The following is a 19,227-nucleotide window of genomic DNA, read 5'->3' on the forward strand; positions in this document are numbered from 1 at the left end:
TCGACGAGGATGGGATATGAACCCAAGCGTGCAGAGCACAATGGATTAACAGTCCATCACCTGTGCTGCACTGGACACCCTGTAGATCATCAAAAGCATATTGAGCTCTTTGGTAATGAAATTGCCAGATAAATGCCATTTCACATCCTTTCTCAATTTGCTCAGCGAGCAGGCTCAGAGCACACCGAACAAGATGTGACAGAGCAGTGTGTCCAAGTGGCTGTAAAAGGACAGTGCTTTGCTGGCACTGTCGTTTAGTTGGTTAAAGTGCCAGGAGATCCTGCATTCAAATCCCAGCGGTGCCTTTATTCCTGTCTTCTCGCACCGTTTATCGTTATAGACAACATGCTTCTTAATGGAGGTGTTCATTTAGTTTTTGACACAACTTGTTTTTCAAGAAATCCACACATTGCAAAAGATAAAATGCTCATCTTTCTTATCAGTGCAGAAGAATTACTGCCAACTGGCAAGAAAATGACAACGATTTTCTTTTAGCTTTAGCTAAAAAATATGATATGTGTTAGTTTCTATGACACACTCAGTCAGGGTGTCCTTCAGTTAAACAAAACGTTGGTAGATCAAACGCACCCAGAGACACACTTCAAATTAATCCACCTTCTCTAAATGTGATGAGTTTCTTTGCACATCCTCAGCCAACCTGATGTTTGCAGAGATTTTAAACTTTTGACACGAGTCAAACTAGAAGTAAATAGTTGAGTACCTAAGTCAATATCACCGGGAATGTGAATATAAACGTAAACGTAAATGCTATTCAATAGAGTACATCACAATTACGTTGTACTTCTTAGAATATTTTAGCTGGAGATCTTCAAATAATGAGTGTAGAAAACAGCACTGCTAAAGATCAATATCTCTCCTGTCTCCTGAGAAACACAAGTATAGAGAAAAAATAGAATAAATAATACTACAAATCTATTCAGTTAACACCCAGATGTGACAGAATACATTAAAGACTTACACCCCCTTTAAATATGTATTTCATTAATATCAGTTCTCTTCCCTCCCCAGGATACCTGCAAATTCTCTATTGTCGAAGAAAACTCAGTCTTCACTCAGGTTGGGAGATTGTCAAACAGAGATCTTTAATTCAATCAGCTGAAGGGGAGCACATCACAGAGAAAGGGTTTCCCCTAGCACTCAAAACATGCTCCCTGGACTGAAGTTACACTTTCCTTTATTTACATTAAAAGTAGGCAAGACTTTAGCATATCAAAGGAACATACAAGGAAAAGGGGCAGTGTCAGAAGTCAAACAAACAGGACAGGGAGATGCCATTTGGCATCCTGCAATCTGTTTCATTTCTCTCTGGTTGAATGGGTGTGAGGAATCACAGGCTTTAGTTTGCACCTAAGACAGTGGTCTTAGGTGCGAACGGAAAACCTTTCCCACGCATAGTCTTGACCTTTTGGCTTGGTCTTCCACACTGTCACACATTAAAATCTGTGTGTAAGTCTTACATGTGTCACGTCTGGGTGTTAAATTAATAGATGTGTTGTGTTATTTAAAATATTTTGACTTGTAGAGGCAATGGTTGTTAATAAGACAGAATTAAGCGTTGCTGTAGTTTCCTAAATGGGGCCCCATCTCTCTCTTCATCTTTGTGGTGCAGTCACAGAGAAGCTATTCATGCAGGCTGATTTAAGGTGTGTTCTTTTGATAAGTAGCAGCTCCCAAATGGGGATGCACTTAGCTAAGATTGGCTATCATGATCAATGGTCTATCCCTGGGACCTATTTGTCTAGGGAGTGCCAACTGGACATCTGAACTGCATTCCTAAGTGTCAGGAGTAAGTGACTCATCTCTCACCTTGATCAACCAATCAGGGACTGGGAGGCAGTGGTAACACCACGTTGGTCTCCCATTCCCGCCAAAAAGTTAGCACAAGCTCAGGTCGGAGCTCTCCTTGGCCATTTTCCGCGCACTCTCAGAGACAATCACGTGGCAACTGGTGTTGTCTGCACTGGGACTTAGACTTTGTTCTAAGCGCGAGGCTGAGGATCCCATGCGTACTAGAATTCTGCAACAACCAACGTGAACGCTCCGCTTGATCAACGGCAGCCTACAGTTGGACCCTCGCCGACAACCTGAATAATTTATTCAGAAGCACCGCTGGACCGGGAACTAACCAGTTTCTTCCCATGCAAAAGAGTGACTTGTGAAGACCCGCGGTCACATTCTGTGCATAGGGACTTTCTACTAATCAGCCAGACTGCTGGTAGATTCCCTGGGAACGACTGCCCTGTGCGCTGCAGTTAGATTCCTCCGCCAGTCCTACTCCCAGCTGCACCTCGATTGGTTGGCCGGTAGCCAGAGGACGCCTAGACGGGCACCTATTGGACAACCGCTGGAACAGAGGTTGCAACAGAACCTGTCAGCTGGTTGGGTGTTTGTACTGGGAAAACCGAATCCATACAGTGGATAAGCAACCCCATGTTCTACATTCCATCTTGAGAATTTCATTGTTACCTCAACACAAGTTTTTATCAATTTAATTCATGAGTAATGTATTTACTTTCGAGTTTAGAGTAACAGTGGGTAATAACACTGATTAGAGATTTGGTATAGCCGGACGGCATATTGAAGTATACTCTCTGTTGTGTATCTCTTTGTGTTTGCATCTCTTCGAGATTATATACCTTGTATATTGATAACTCTCAAAGTAAGGTCTGCCGCCTGTATTCAGGCAGACTGGTATATGTTTGGTACACAATTTATGTTTAATAAATGTATCTCGTGTATTGAACCTGTGTGTGTGCGTTGTTAGTTGTTCTGACGATTGATTTTCTAAAAGCCATAACGAACTACCACGTGATTACTGCCACAATTAATACTTGTCTCAGTAAAATCACAAATCCCCTACAACTTGCTGTAGTTTTGTCTGGTCAAAGGTGGGCGCGTTATGTAATATCTGCTGACTGGTTCAGACTATGTTCATGTTCAATTTGGAATTTGAGAATAATGTACACAATTTTACTATATTTATAGGAAAGAAATGTATAGCTGAATGCAAAACACACACACGAACATGTAGCTCAATGGCTATTCACTCCTCCTGACTAGTTAGCGCTAGACGGTTGCAGTGAAGTTCATATCGTTACAGAAAATCTCTGTCGGCTTCCCTCCTGGGTTGTTTTAAAGCCTCTGCAGCGCTAAAATGACGTCATCAGGCTGCGTGGCTGTGATTGAATCCGCTGTTTAGATGAATAATAATTAAAAAATGTTATTCTTTTTCTATTTTAGAAGAATAATAAAGGCAGTTATTAAAAAAAAAACGTTTTAACTCCTGGTGGCGCGACCCTGTTTTGATGCAGATTTGTGCAGACTGAATCTAATCGTAAACTCAGCCTTTGTTTTGGATCGACTGTTTAGAAAGATGGCTAATTTATTATTCACGCTGGAGACCGAGCTTCACTCTTTCATGGAGGTTTTGCTTAAATCGATCGTGGATGAATTTTCTGAAGTTTTCCGAAACAGAATGGTTAAAATCACACAGTGTGTGGAAGAGAGTTTCGGGAGTGAAGTGGCGCAGCTGAAGATGGAAAACGAGAGCCTGAAGTGGAGATTGCAGCTGTGGGAGACGGAGTCGGGAGCAGGAGGAGATCGGGGACAGACAGATCATGTTGGATACACGCTTCCCTGTGAAGCCACTGCAGGAATAAAGGAAGAAATGGACACGAAACTGGAGCTGTCAGGTCAGTGTGGTGACTTGTATGAGGTCAGTGTGTGTGTTTAAAAACAGTGTCTTTAACTTCCTCACTGGTGAGAATATAGTGGAGAGATACAGAGTGAAGTGGGAAAGTCTTGTGTAGCAGCAGGATTATTTTAATAGAAACTGAACTGTTGTTGTCCAGTTATGATACTGAAAACATCAGTAATACAGTAACAGGTCTGAAAACAGCACTTTAAGACTTAATAATCTCATTATTGGATTAGCAAAAAATCGGTAAATTATTTTATTTGCATTTGTAAATTCTGATTGCCAACATATAATGTGAAACTTTATTCTGGAATACTTTTAGGTCTTTGGTATGTAATTAATCTAAAGGTAAAAATGATTGAAGACACAATAATTGTATAGGAACAAGTAATGAGAGAGTGTGAGAGAGACAAGGCAGTAGGTAAAGGTAATGTAGTGGGAGAACAAAGGCTGGGAGGGGGGGTTAGAGGCGGGAGCAGGGGACAGAAAGAGAGGCCAATCAAGAGGTGTGAAGTCAGTCAGGATACGCGTAGAAAGGTGTGAAATGAAATTTCCAATGAATGGAGAAAATTTAGTAGAACAGTAGTCTGTCATTAAGAGAAGGGGGAAGGTGTGATCCTAGCTGCAGGATAAGTTTGGTTTCGGTAGTCTTTCTGAAGTATGAGTTCGGAAAACCATCTTTGAGAACACAGACAGAGAGATTAGAGTGGCCGTGGCCGTCAGAGGTGAAATGAGAAACAATGGGCTTTGAGAGATCTTTAATCTTCACAGCCCTGACGTGTTCTCTGAAGCGGTCTCCAAGTCTCCTTCCTGTTTCTCCAATGTAGAGAGAAACTGGGCATTTACTGCAAGAGATACAGTAAATAAGGTTGCTGGAGGTACAAGATGCCATCTGAGTGATCTGGAATTGTCCTGAGGGGCCTTGAATGAGTGTGTTGTGTGATGTGTACTTGTAGGTGATACAGCAAGCTCTGTTGCAAGGGGAAGTACCTGGTGTGGATGGTTGTTGAGGGCGGTCAAGGGAGCTGTGAACAAGAAGGTTGCGCAGATTAGGTGATCGGTCATATGAGATGATGGGGTGGTCAGAAAAGAGGGCCCCAATGGAGGGATCATCCTGTAGGATGGAAAAGTTGTCATTAATAGTCCTGGGGATAGGAAGTGTGTTACTTCTGAACAATTATTGTATAGTTCAGGTGGGTAGCTGTGTCAGCATGCGTAGTCAGCAAAGGAACAAGTAATAAGTGTATTTGATGCTGAAAAGAGAAGAGAGAAAACAACCTTTCGGCTGTGAAGCCTTTTTCAGGTGAAGGCACCCAAAGAAGGCTTCACAGCCGAAACGTTTTCTCTCTGATAGAATCAGTTTCTATAATTTAGCCTCATTACCAAAATTATTGTGTAATATTTGTATAATTAATAATCATTAATAATTGCTTACACTTATATAGCGCTTTTCTGGACACTCCACTCAAAGCACTTTAGAGGTAATGGGGACTCCCCTCCACCAACACCAATGTGCAGCACCAACCTGGATGATGCGACAGCAGCCATAGTGCGTCTGAACGCTCCCCACACATCAGCTATCAGTGGGGATGGAGAGCAGAGTAATGAAGCCAGTTCATAGATGGGGATTATTAGGAGGCCATGGAAATTTTGGCCAGGATGCCGGGGTTACACCCCTACTCTTTTCGAACATATGTATAATAAATAATACTATACAGAAATTATAAAAATAATACAAGTTGCAGTACGTATATTTATGTTTGTTGAAAAATAACTCCCCAAAGCACCAGATTAGTATTTTAAACGTCTGTGTGTATTAACATGTATTAACTCAGTGCAGTGTTAATGTACTGTAGTGTCCAGTGTGTCTGTATTAACCCATCTCTCTCTCAGTGCAGTGTTGATGTACTGGAGTGTCCAGTCAGTCTGTGTCTGTATTAACCCCTCTCTCTCACAGTGTAGTGTTAATGTACTGTAGTGTCCACTCAGTGTGTCTTTATTAACCCCTCTCTCTCTCAGTGCAGTGTTAATGTCTTGTTGTGTCCAGAGTGTCTGTATCTTTGTTGTATCTGTTTGGATATTTGGTCTACATCTAGTTTTTAAATTAGCTTTAACAAGTTAATTTAAAAACAGTTGCCAGATGATATTTCTTTGTTATCTCAAAATTAAGATGTTTAGCTTGTTTTTGTGTGGATATTATTTACTTTTGAACAGTATTCTAAGCTTATGTTAAAGGCCTTGTTCTCTTGTCCTGTGTTTTCAGGGTCAGAGGCCAGTGCTCTCCCTGATGCTGGGGAAAGGGCTCCTTTTGAACAGCAGCACAGTGAGGAGGAGTGGGGCTCCAGTCTGATGCAGGAAACAGAGCTCAGTGCTGCAGAAGGGAAAGAGACACTCAGTGAGCAGCACACAGAGAGCAGTACCTTAAGAGCGCAGGTGGGCTCTCAAGTTGTTTGACTGATTAAAAGTCTCTGGTTTCTCTCCTGTGTGAATGTGCCAGTGAGTTTTTAAGTGGCTTATGTTTTTAAAACCCTTCCCACACTCCCTGCAAGGGAACAGTCTCTCTCTCTCCCGTGTGAAGGTTCTGGTAGGGTTTTGAAGTGCTAGACTGACAAAAAAACTGCTCTTGTCTAGGGCTGGGCGATATGGCCAAAAACGTTATCACGATAAAAAATTTCATATCAGTCGATATCGATAATTATCACGATAAATGTCAAATTATTATTTCTTTCAAGTTTAAAGGCAGATTTTTTCTCCTGAGTGAAAGTTGAAGAAACCAGACAGTTAATTGGTAAATTAAACAACTCTTTATTGTAAGAACACAACAAACACTTGCCAAACAGCAGAAACATTAAACAAATCTGAGGTAGAGAGTATTCAAGTCTTTTTTATGTCAAAATATGCATGGTGCTTGTAGATGGTCCCCTTCCACTAACAACACTAGTTTGTGCTTGTCATTTTTTACTTTCTGCGTGTTCTAACAGGTGATGTTGTTTTAAATGGTGAAATAGGTTTGTGGTGTTGCCTGTCTTTGCTGGCACGGATCTGCGGCACAGTTTGCAGTGCACGCTGCTCTGTTTTATGTCTGATTATAAAAAGCCAAAATATCTCCAAATTTCCGAAATTGAATGACCTTTTCTGTCAACGATGTCATCGTCCTTTGAGCTGGTCGTTGGCAGCACTACATTAGCTTCAGTGTCGCTCATTTCTCCACTCTTCAATCCTGTCAGCCACCACCGTGTGGGTAAACAATACCACGTTAGCTGCCCGGTCTGCAACACGCACGCGCACTCGCGCAGTATTTTGGCATAAACATATATATCAAACATTTATCGAACTTTTGTTAAAATTATATAGAGGAAAATTATATCGTGATAATTATCGTTATCGAATTATCGCCCAGCATTACTCTTGTCCATCCTGTAATAACAGTTTGTCCCCTTCCTCTAAGTGAGTGATTCTTCTTAAACATCTGGCCTTGCTGTGGTTTCTCACCCAGCAAATGTTCCCAGTAATATTCTTGCTCTGTGTGCTGATACTGAGCTGTGTTTACTCCATTGTGTCCCTCAGTGTGTTGCTCAGCAGTGTGCTCTCTGTGTGAGAATAACCAGTGACCGGCTTGATGAAAGGAACTGGACCCAGTAACTGTTCTGTTTCTGCTTAATGGTGATCTTACTGATTTCCTTATGTGGGTTCAGTTTATAGTTTTGTGATATGTTTATATTTTTTGATAATGTCAAATAATAATAATTTGTGTTGTTGATATTGTGTCAGGGTGGCTGATTACTTCCTGTTATTCTTACAACATTTCTCTAACAGGAAATATTTCTTGTGCTCTTATAGCAGTGAAAACAGTGCCTTTCTTCCTGTCTTGTCTTATAGAATGCATGATCACATGTGGCTTGATTTTCCTTTCTGGAACAACTTGCTTTTCATGAAATACATACAGCTTGTGAAAGATGAAATACAAATCTTGCTTATTAGTGCAAAAGAAATATTGCAGGCTGGCAAGAAAAAAGCATTTTTTTCTTTTTTTTTAACCAAAAGCTTACAAATGGAGAAAAGGGACACACCTGATTCTCTGGGCGCTGTTTAGACAATTGAGTACGTAAGTCATTATCACTGGGAGTGGCCAATAATGACCAACATTCAAGGACATTGTATTCAGCCATGCACTTTGATCTTCGAATGGCTGGCAGGAGAATTCATTTATTCTCTCGCTGCACCCTTAGTTAGAATATTTAAAATTACAACACCGATTTGTTGGAGAACTTGACAAGCAAAAAAGACAGTTGGACAGCATAATTATGTTAGGACTGTACATTTGTATTTTAATACCTTTGTATATTTACCTTAATTTAAGTATACATGTAACCTTAAATGCTGTTCTATATCAATTAAGTTTGTTATATTTTTAAATAGTTTAACTGAGGGTGCAAGGGGTCTGTTATACCTTGCGAAACATCCAAGACAACTGTAATAGAGGCTCAGATTTTCAAATTTGCTTTAAAAAGAAAACCACAATTTGTGCAATATAATCCCTCAATATCAACGTTCAGTTAAAGGATTTGAAGAAGCAACAGCGATTGGAGAGTACATTGATTTTGGGCTGATGAAAATCGAGTAAATAAGACAAAGGCAAAACGTGAAGTAATTGGCACTTTCTGCATATTTACCACGACCTTGCCTTCTGATCATTAAAAATCTTAAAATCTTGCATTTTGCAAGAACTTTTAATATAGCAGTTTTAATTTGGGACATTTAGAACATGGCATATGAGAATATATGGTTAACCGAGGGTGAGCAAAGGGTGATTATTGCTATGAAACTATTTCCAGGTTATAAAAACAGCTCAAAATTCTGACACTGAGGTGTGAGAGACAATGGAACAAACTATCAAAATCCTGAACTTCAGGAAATTTTACTGTACCATTTTTAAAATATGACCCTGTAAACATGGCATGTCCCTCCTTCCTCATTACCAAAACATCTTAAAATTCCAACACTAAGGTAAGAGAGACAGAATCACTCATCATGGACATTTGTAATTACGACACTTCACTGTTGCATTTCTGAATTGTGACATTCTGAACATGGTGTGTTAAAGTATATAGAAAATCTGGATGTACAAAACGTCTTTTTTCAGTGATTATGACATAAAATACGCTCCAATGCCAGAATAATTAATCATGGAAAAAATTCCTGCAGTGGACATTCATAGTTGTGATTATAGGAATGTTATATACAGTATCAAGTGGGTAGCTGTGCCTGCATGTGTAGGCTGCAAAGGAACAAGTAAATGGTTGTTCCATGCTGAAAAGAGAAGGAAGGAAACACAACGTTTTGGCTCTGGAGCCTTCTTCAGGTGTGAGAAAGACAGGGCAGTAAGCAAAGATAATTTTCTTTTTATCTTTGCTGAATGCAGTTTATCGCTGATGACAACATCAAAGACATTAAGGAGTTTTTACGGCTAACAGCTCCACATCAACTTCCTTTCATAACTAACCTCATCAGATCCCTCAACTCCCAACTCTTCCAGCTTCTCACTTCAGAGAAGGATAAAAAACTCAATCATCCTCTACAGAGAAAAACCATCAACACCCCTACCACCTCCACCAATCCTAACCTTGTTGTTACTATACCCTCTGACCTTTCCCTTTCACCCTTTTGCATCCTCAGCTAACATATTTTAATATTTCAACAAAATTACAATAGATTATACAGTATTCGTGTTTAAAATTAAGGTAAATATGTCAAAATATCGAAATCCAACTGCAGAGTGCTAACGTAACAATGCTTGTCAAGTTCTCAAACAAATCTGCATTGTATTTTTAAAATATTTCAGCAGAAGATGCAATGGGAGTATAAATGCCGATTCGACTATCATTTTTCTTGGGTGAATATGGTTTTCTGGGAAGTTGTGTTGTCAGGCATTATTGGACATTTCCTGGTGATTCTGACACATGTTAAACACTTGCATTTCCTGCAAATATTAAAATGGTTAAGGTTTTGCTGAGAAATCCAATCGACCTTTGCGGAGACAATGTTTACATCACAGAATAAATCCGTCCCTGGGTGGGTCGAACCACCAACCTATCGGTTAACAGCCAAACGCGCTTACCAATTGTGCCACAGGGACTGGCGGGTGGGTACTTTTCTCGAATCACAAGTTTCAGGTTAAAAAAATAGCTTTTTTTGCCAGCAGGCAATATTTCTTCTGCACTGATAACCAAGAACGCTCGCCTTTTACAGCCACTTGGACACACCACTCTGAGACATCTGCGTTCAGTAAGCACTGAGCCTGCTCTCAGAGTAAACTGCCTCTTTTACATAGCAGACCAGACACTGACCCAGTGGGCATTGATTGGTCGAATATACGTATATATCACGGGGAAAATACGTCTATACGTGTATATATATATCGCCGCAATGTATAATCAACGTTGAATTGCAACCGTAAAATCAACGACATTAATAAATGCACATATAACGTCGAAAACACATCTAACACAGTGTCTGAGGCTTTTTACTGTATATATCGTGTGTGCCGCAACTAGGAGTATACAGCAATCTGCAGTGTACGAAGTAAATTCTTTTCGCAGTAATTAATTTATTTACACGTGTATAACAAATATAGTAATTATAGTAATAAATATAGTAAATAAATTAACTCCTGCACATCAAACAGTCCGAGTGACTGTTAGTTTCAATTAGTGTTGTCTGACCATTGACAAAGTACAACTATTTTTTTTGGGCGCAAGTTAAGTAAATTCTTTTGCCCAGAACTGAAGGGGCGACACTCCTCCCTCCCCCCGTGATGCCAGGCCTGTCCCCATCCTATTCCATAATGTCATTATATATAATACCATACAACAGTGACCGATCCTTACCAACTGCATGCGTTAAAATTGCACATCAGCACATAGCAGGGGGCACATAGCCGCGATGTATTATCAATGTTAAATTAAAACCATAATATCGACAACATTAATAAACGCATATGTTGAGAAAATATCTAACCCAGCATATTTTCCGGTTATATACCACATTGCATTGCTAGTATTCGTTGGTCGCCATTTTGGCCACGTTTTTCAATCGTAGAAGAAATCCGCAGAAATCTCAGCAATCCTCTTTTGACGAGTAAGTATAAATAATAATACTATCTGAATACATACAGATAGTATTACTTAATATTATTTGAATTAAAATATTACATTAATAAGCAAAAAATGGCACATAAAAATAGTGTGAAGGGGAAGATTACACAAAATCGTTTTGCCGTTTCTCTAATTTGAGAATCAGAAAAAACAGCACATGTTCAACGGGTCATTGAAAATAAGTATGTTACATGTACCATTAACAATGTCAATGCTAAACAACCCTTAATTTTATAGTACCCCATGGATTTGTAAAGTATGTGATGATAATTTTCTCTGATTCTCCTAAAAATATATGGATATTCTTAGAAATTGGAATTGCCTCAGCAAGACAACTTTAAGGAATAACGATATGTTTTTTATGGAAAAAAATAATCACGTGTTATACTCCTTTCTGTGTGATTTCTGAAATAATGTTTTTTTTCTAGATTTAACTAGACAATGATATACGGGAAATACCTGCGTAGTGTGACCTTTTTTACTCACCCTTTTAAATTTAACAACATTTTCATCGCAGTCATTTTGTTCTTGACCCTTATATAAATGTAAATTATATATACCCTTATATAATTATATGTAAATTAGATTATATAAATGTAAACATTAGAAAATCTCTGTTAAAATCCCAAAAATAAAACTGCTGATGGGAATTGCCGGAAATTACCGAGCGTACGGTACGGTCTAAAACGTGCAACAGTGCTGTATGTAAGTTATTTACACAGCTTTGCATACAGGGGTTTCACGAGGGGGTCTTGCCACCTGCCTGAAAAAATGTAATTAAATGTTGATTTCTTTGAATGATAATATTTCTTTTTTTATTTTCTTAAGAAAAGTTGATACCATTTCCTTTTATATTCCATAGTCCTTATTATACCTTACATACAGCAGTCGCTGTTTATTTACTAACTGCATGTGTTACAACTATCTGTAGGTGCACATCAGCATGAAGGGGGCACACCAAATCAGACTTTATGTCAAAGCACTATTTATCCCAATGGAGGAAGCGACATGCAGAGCTAAATGCACTTGCAGAATCCAGCAGTGGTGATCAAGATGATGAAGATGACAGTTTTCACATAGATGACACCAAGGATGAGAATGTGGAACAATCGTCTGGTGATATGGGTGCTAGTGTCAATGATGACATTACACATCAGGATTTAAATGACTATGGGTGCACTGAAGAAGTTATTACTTCTGAAGGAGAAATCTTGAATGAGGTTGAAATTTCTGACTCTGATGAATCTGATCTAACTGACCCCAGTCCTGAATCTACTGACCTTGTAGATGAGGCACAGACTGACCCAGCAAGGCCAAATCTATCTACTGAACTTGTAGCTTGGTCTGCTAAGCATGGTTGTAAAAGATAGTGTTTCAATGATTTATTGAAAGGAATCCTGAAAAACATACTGTATATTCTTCTAAAACATTCCAAGAAAGCATGCATTCTGTAGACCTGTGTATCAATGTTGATGGAGTTCCTCTCATCAAATCTACATCTGTGCAATTTTGGCCTATTTTGTGCTCTTTTCACCAATTCCAGCCTTTCATTGTAGCATTATTTTGTGGAGGGTCCAAGCCTGAATCAGTTGATGATTATGTGAGTGACTTTTTAGAGGAGTTAAAGTTACTCACCAATAATGGCAGTCACTTTGAAGATAGAGTATTTAATGTTACTGTGAAGGCTTTTATATGTGATGCCCCTGCACGCTCATATCTGAAATGCTGCAAAGGACACAATTCATACTTTGGCTGTGAAAGATGCAAAATTAAAGGGAGCTGGGAGGGAAAAGTTGTTTTCACAGGGGAAGAACAATTCAAGAACTTTGAGTACAAGGAACACCAACAAAGACTTTCTCCCTTAGCTGCTGCTGGAATTGGGTGGATAAGCCAGTTCAACCTTGACTACATGCATCTAGCTTGTCTTGGTGTTGGCAAAATAATTCTTATTTTCTTAAAGCAAGGACCATCTAAATGTCGACTGTCAGGCAGAGGAATGAAATTTCTGATAATTTGGAAATTCTTAGCGGAAAGATGCCTGGGGAATTTGCTAGACAGCCAAGATCCCTCTCAGAGCTTGACAGATGGAAGGCTACAGAGTTCCGCCAGTTCCTTTTGTATACAGGCCCCATTGTGCTTCGTAATGTTGTATCAAAGGAACTTTACACCCATTTTCTGATGCTAACAGTTGCTCTTTCCATTATGTTGGACTCGGACGAAAGAAAGAGAAATGCCTATCTCAACTATGCCCAAAAACTGCTTGATACCTTTGTTGACAATGCTCAGCATTTGTATGGACCAACATTTGTTGTATATAATGTGCACAGTTTGAGACATCTACATCAGGATGTGGTACAATTTAATTGTTCCTTAAATTATGTATCTGCATTCCCATTTGACAACTTTTTACCGTCCTTGAAGAAACTAGTGCGGAACAGTCATAACCCTATAGCTCAAGTAGTAAATAAAGTATCAATAAAGTATCAATAAAGGGATCAATAAAGTATCTATCTATCTAAAGAGAATGAAGGAGAAGGAAAGAGTTCAGAGCAACTATGAAGCATCTGGTTCACGGATGTATATTTCGTCAAGACAAAAAGACTGTTGTTTCCTGTTGGATAATGAGAACTTTGCATTTGTGAAGGAGAAAAGAGCAGACAGAAGTCTTCTATGTGATGTTGTACGACAGACTCAGACTTGTAACTTCTTCACTGAACCATGAGAGTCAAAACTGCTTAATATTGTATATGTTAATAGTCTGGAGGTGCATGCAAGGGAGAAATTCCTCTCTGTAAAAGAGTTGCACAGAAAAGTAGTGTGTCTCCCATATGGTGCTGGTTATGTCCTTTTCCCTCTTCTTCATGGCATAGAACATAATCCTGTTCCATGAAGAAGTTGCAACTTTGATTCACACAGGATGCTTCAGTCTGCTCTTTTCTCATGGTGATGTTTGTGAGGAATTGCATGTAGTGAATACCATCTAACTACAAATGTATAAATGAAGCAGAATGTTTATTATTGAATTATGTGTTTTTATTGAGTATAATCTTTATAAGCGAACACAAGTATAGTAATCAGCACCACAATCTGAATTAAGACTCAAAATTAAAATGTGTATGTCTGTTTCAGGTGATGTGGACACGCGCTGTTTGGATAGAGCAGGAGGGGGAGGTTGAGGGAGTCCTGCCCTCAAACTGGGTGGATGCCCGAAGAGAGTTTGTGTGGTGGCCGAATGATCCAAAGCAGGCCACAAAACTATACAAAGAGAAGGCCAACCCTAATAAAGATACTTGGGTTACCTTCAAGGTCATTAAAGTTAAACATACATCAGGTATAGCTTTCTTTGAAAAGAGCAAATTCCTGTTCATTATTATAAATTCCGATTGAATATTTACAGTAACTGTCTATGTACATGTATTAGTGCAACAATACATTATTCATATTTGATCATACGTCATGTAAATATAATTATTTGTAGACAAGAAATCAGAGTGTGATCACTTTGATTTAACCACCTCTGTTACGGATGCTGAAGACGAGGATGAGACACTCAATTCAAAATGCAAAAGTAAGAAGCGGGTGTTCTCCGATTACGTTGATGGTATGTAAAAGTAACAATCTCAATAGCTATATTTTTAACCAGTTGTTAATATCAACTGATGCCTCATTTAGCTTGTACCTTGTTATTGATTTTTTACAACCCTTTAAAATAAGTCATTTTGAAAGGTGTTCTGTATGAAAATGTTAAAAATCTTATCAGATTTGTTGATCGTGGAAATTGCTAAGAATTTTGGTTAGCTTATTCTATGTTAAACTAATTTTCAGTATTATATTGAAATATGATAATTTTCTATTATATTACAGACTTTGATTCTGATGCTGCTACTCCAAGTAAGTACATTTCTCTGCCTTCAAATTTCCCAAAATAAAGGAAATAAATTAATTGTAAAAAGTTACAGATCAAGTTGATAAAATAATTTAATTTGATATGAAATATTTTACTGCCATATTTTTTCTGTTTAGAAAAGAAGAAGCCACTGAAGCTGCCAGTGCCACCCCCAAAACTGAGGTTCTCTCCTAGGAAGAGTGTCTTCCAGAGCTCACTCAGCTGTTCAAGTATGCTTAAAGGTAGGTTATTGCAATCAAAGTTAAAATGTTTTCTTAATGTCCTTAGAAGATAACCATCATCAATCATATTTAAAGACAAGTTAACACTATTCTTTATGTTATTGAAGCCCAACAATCAAAGGTGAGAACCTCCCCAAGGAAAAAAACAGTTCTAAGTTCTGGCTTCAACATTCCTGGAGTTATTACTACATTTTTTGCCTACATCTAATTACTCTATGAAATTCACAAGTTAATTTTTTTATTACGTCTGAGGTTATGTCACTATACTTTCCTAAGTCTGGAGAACTGTCTACCATAAGCGAATTATATTAAAAGATTATTGGACTGGTGAAAATTTTACGTCCATACTTAAATATTAAGTTAATCTGCAATATTATATTAACAGCCCAGGTAGTCCAAATTGTGACCTCACCACGCAAAGTTCGAAGCCCTAAGCAAGTTATAAGACCAAAGTCTTCAACTGAACCCCAGAGTCACCATGCCTCCTCAGCTTCCCGCTCACCCTCGCCTTCTCCCTCATCTCGATCAGGTGAGGAAATAATGGCTTTATAAATGTTTTAACACAAGGCATTGTAGACATGAACAATAGTACATTACTTGTATCATATTAATTAAATTATTAAATTTAAGAATAGTTTATGATCCCTCTGCAAATTATAGATTTGATAGGTATGAGATTATTGTTTACTTTTTAGTTTCTAGTATCAAACCAGGATTGGCCAGATGGCAGAAATGATCCTGGAAGACTGTCAAAAAGTATGTCTTTTTTATTGTATAAAGTAATAAATAAAACTACCCATATTATAGTTTTACACAGAATGTATTTTAATTATGTGTAGGCTCGTATACAATATAAAAATAAGTTGTCTTTTACCACATAGCTACAAATACACAAACATATTCAAAATTGAAGCTATGTTTTTAATAAATACACCAATGGAGTTTAATTGACATTGTTTATAGAATCCTAGTTCAATGACAGACTAAATGACTAAATTGAAATATTAAGTTGTGTGATAAAGTAAATGTTTTCCATAACTGAATTATTTTCAGAGTCTCCCAGGCAGAAGACCACGTCCAGACCAGAAGAGAAGAGAAAGAGATATCCTCTTTCAGAAGGAAGTAAGTACAGTTAAAATAAACTACAGATGTGGGAATTTTAACTTTTTAAGATTATAAATTGCATGTAGCAACACTACAGTAATGCTAATGTGACAATAGTGTAAGAAACTCCTAACCTAATTCCTTTTAAATACTGATATAAAATGTAAATTATTTCAGAGTTTCAGAAGCAGGTATTGGGCCTCCTTATAGAGATGAGGGATGAATTGAGGCGTTTGGGTAGGTCCACAGAACTGGTGGACTCCCAATTCCACATCAGGAGGCTGACCACAATGGAAGAGTTCTGTGCATACGAGCAAGCACTTGACAGCATGGACAATCAAAACCTGCTGGTATGATATTATATTCTCACTGTGGTGTAGAAAATATTCACTACTAATATTCTAGGTTTCAGATAGGTCATAATTTTATAGCCTACATCTGATTAATATGATCCATCTCTGCCATACGTTCATATTTTTAGTTTATAATGTATAATCTTGCTTATCCTTTAATGACAAATTAAAGTGTTTTCATGTTCTAAAAAGTTACTACAATTTTTTTTTTACTTTGAAAAATGGTCACTTTGTATTTATAGATTGAGAAAATACTGCAAAAAAGTGCAGTTAATATGTGAAAATGTGTTCGTTTCATTGAATGGTCATGTGTAAAGGGTATGTCTGATTAGTTGATTAATGAAGATCTAGTAGCTTCTAATATTATTTGTGATATAATATTATTTCCAGATAAACCAACTTCGGAGAGTAGGCGGCAGTGATGTCAGAGAGAGTGTGTTCGCAGCCTTGTCAAGGTATTGCTTATTGTTTTTTTAAAATGTTTTTACATTACATTTTTACTTTAATCAAGTTAACATATCCACAGAATTGAGCTTATAGATATGTGCAAGGTGTAAAACTGCAAAATTGTCTTTTAAAATATAAGGATTACAGTACTACATTTGATCCTAAATATTTGAGTAAATAAATGTTGAGTGGAAAAAATGTCTAAACTAAATGTCTGAATTTGGTTTTCAGACTTATGACAAATGAACTGATGACAGAATTCAACTTCGCTGGCACAAACCGAAAAGATAAACAACAAAAGAGGGGCCTGGGAGACACAAATCTTTATAGAGTAATTAAAGGTACTCCTATTCAGTGATGTACTTTCAAACTTACTCTTTAATTAGGACAGGGTACTCTTTAATTAGGACAGACTTTATTGCTCAATCGCTATGATGCAAGCCAAATTTTATCCGTTTATTTCAGCTTAGTAAACCTTAATGGTTCATTTTTGAGGTTATACTCAAGAAGATATTAATCATCATTTATTTGAGTAGTAATATTATATAATTTTCTCCTAGCTGCAGTGCTGAAGTCCCACCCTACATCGACAGAAAAAGAAATAAAAGAGCACGCAATGCGTTACTTGAAGAATGCATATGCAAGGCAGGGGGCCAGGAGATCTGGACACTGAAAATAATAGGTTTCTGGTCCTGTTAGGACAATAAGACAGGGTTTGCAAATGGTGGACAAAAATCGTCTTAACATCAATTGTAATTTTTTTTTTTCCTTGGAAATATAGAAGTTGTACATTTTTAAATTTATATTTGAATCAAAATGTGGTTTTGAGTTAGATAGTGTGTTAATGTAATTAGTTTGTGTTTGTCATTACTATACTGTATATTGATGTTACCAGAATTTGTAGCTGACGTTTAAGACTAGTTGTGTTTTTTTTATGATTATTGCCCATATGTTGATTGTTGATTGATTGCATACAATGTATAATTTGAAATACATATTTTTCAGGTGTGAATGTGTATTTTCAGAATAAATTTCTAAACCTAATCATTGGCTTGGTTTACTTGTTTCTACACCTACAAAACCTATCTTTGATGTATAATAGACCTCTAACCATGTATGTATAATAGTCCTCTAAAGTTATCCGTATAATAGACCTCTAACCATACACGTATAATAGTCCTCTAAAGTTATCCGTATAATAGACCTCTAACCATATACGTATAATAGACCTCTAAAGTTACCCGTATAATAGACCTCTAACCATATATGTATAATAGACCTCTAAAGTTATCCGTATAATAGAGAGGACAGCTCCGTCACCTCTTTTACGACGCTGCTTTTTTTCCCTTGCGTTTTTCTCTTCTTCCCACGTTCTCTCTCTTCACTGCCTTCGTCCCCGCTCTATTTCACTTCAGCGTTTCACTCTTGCTTCCTTCCAATGAGGACGGAGCTGCGGGAGAAAGGGCGCTATAGAGGATCGCTGTGGAGAGCTGCTGCTGTGCCTTGACATCTGAGCTCTGTGGAAAACGATCTCGACAATTCTGAAAAACGCGACTCCCCAAACGCCAGCCGAACAAGTCTCCACAGCCGAAGCGCTGTGTCTCTTTTCAGCTGGCGATAAACCTTTCCTCGATCCTTTGCGGACTTGTAAAACTGTTCATGATCAGAATAAAAAACGCTCACGCTAATACACAAGCACCCGTATCTCGCCAAAGCTGACAAATAAACAGACGGGAAAGCCGCACTGCACGTGTGAACAAATGAATGAGCGAGCGAGCGAGGATAGGGCGCCTCCTGCGCTTAAAAGCTTCAGCACCTGGTATTCCCAGGCGGTCTCCCATCCAAATACTAACGAGGCCTGTCCCTGCTTAGTTTCCAAGACCAGATGAGATCAGGCATGCTCAAGGGGGTGTAGCTGTAAGCGAGAGCAGGGTTCAATGGCACCTTTCTTATAGAGAGGACGGCTCCGTCACCTCTTATATGACGCTGCTTTTTTTCCCTTGCGTTTTTCTCTTCTTCCCACGTTCTCTCTCTTCACTGCCTTCGTCCCCGCTCTATTTCACTTCAGTCTTTCACTTGTAGCGGCAATGCTTGTTAATAAGACAGAATTAGGTGTTGCTGTGCTTTTCCAAATGAGGCCCCATCTCTCTGTTCATCTCTGTGGTGCAGCCACAGAGAAACTATTCATGCAGGCTGATTTAAAGATGTTTTCTTTTGTTAAGGGACAGCTCTCAAATGGGGATGCACTAAGCTAAGCCTGGCTATCATTATCAATGGTCATCCATTGGCGCCTACCTGTCTAGGGTGTGTCAGGAGTAAGTGA

The 19,227-nt window shown here is 38.3% G+C and overlaps 1 protein-coding gene across 1 annotated transcript; it reads left to right on the top strand.

The window, feature by feature from the left end:
• Nucleotides 1-3,369: 3,369 nt before the first annotated feature.
• Nucleotides 3,370-17,942, top strand: LOC148812419 (uncharacterized). The gene is made up of 12 exons (XM_088908640.1): nucleotides 3,370-3,713; nucleotides 5,982-6,151; nucleotides 14,002-14,203; nucleotides 14,351-14,473; nucleotides 14,737-14,763; nucleotides 14,896-15,000; nucleotides 15,386-15,529; nucleotides 16,054-16,122; nucleotides 16,282-16,454; nucleotides 16,848-16,912; nucleotides 17,136-17,245; nucleotides 17,465-17,942. The coding sequence occupies exons 1-12, from the start codon at nucleotides 3,395-3,397 to the stop codon at nucleotides 17,575-17,577; spliced, it is 1,620 nt and encodes a 539-aa protein (XP_088764766.1). The 5' UTR covers nucleotides 3,370-3,394; the 3' UTR covers nucleotides 17,578-17,942.
• Nucleotides 17,943-19,227: the final 1,285 nt, after the last annotated feature.

Source organism: Atractosteus spatula, assembly GCF_055471065.1.
Source record: "Atractosteus spatula isolate fAtrSpa1 chromosome 10 unlocalized genomic scaffold, fAtrSpa1.hap1 SUPER_10_unloc_3, whole genome shotgun sequence".
Taxonomy (NCBI): Eukaryota; Metazoa; Chordata; class Actinopteri; order Semionotiformes; family Lepisosteidae; genus Atractosteus; species Atractosteus spatula.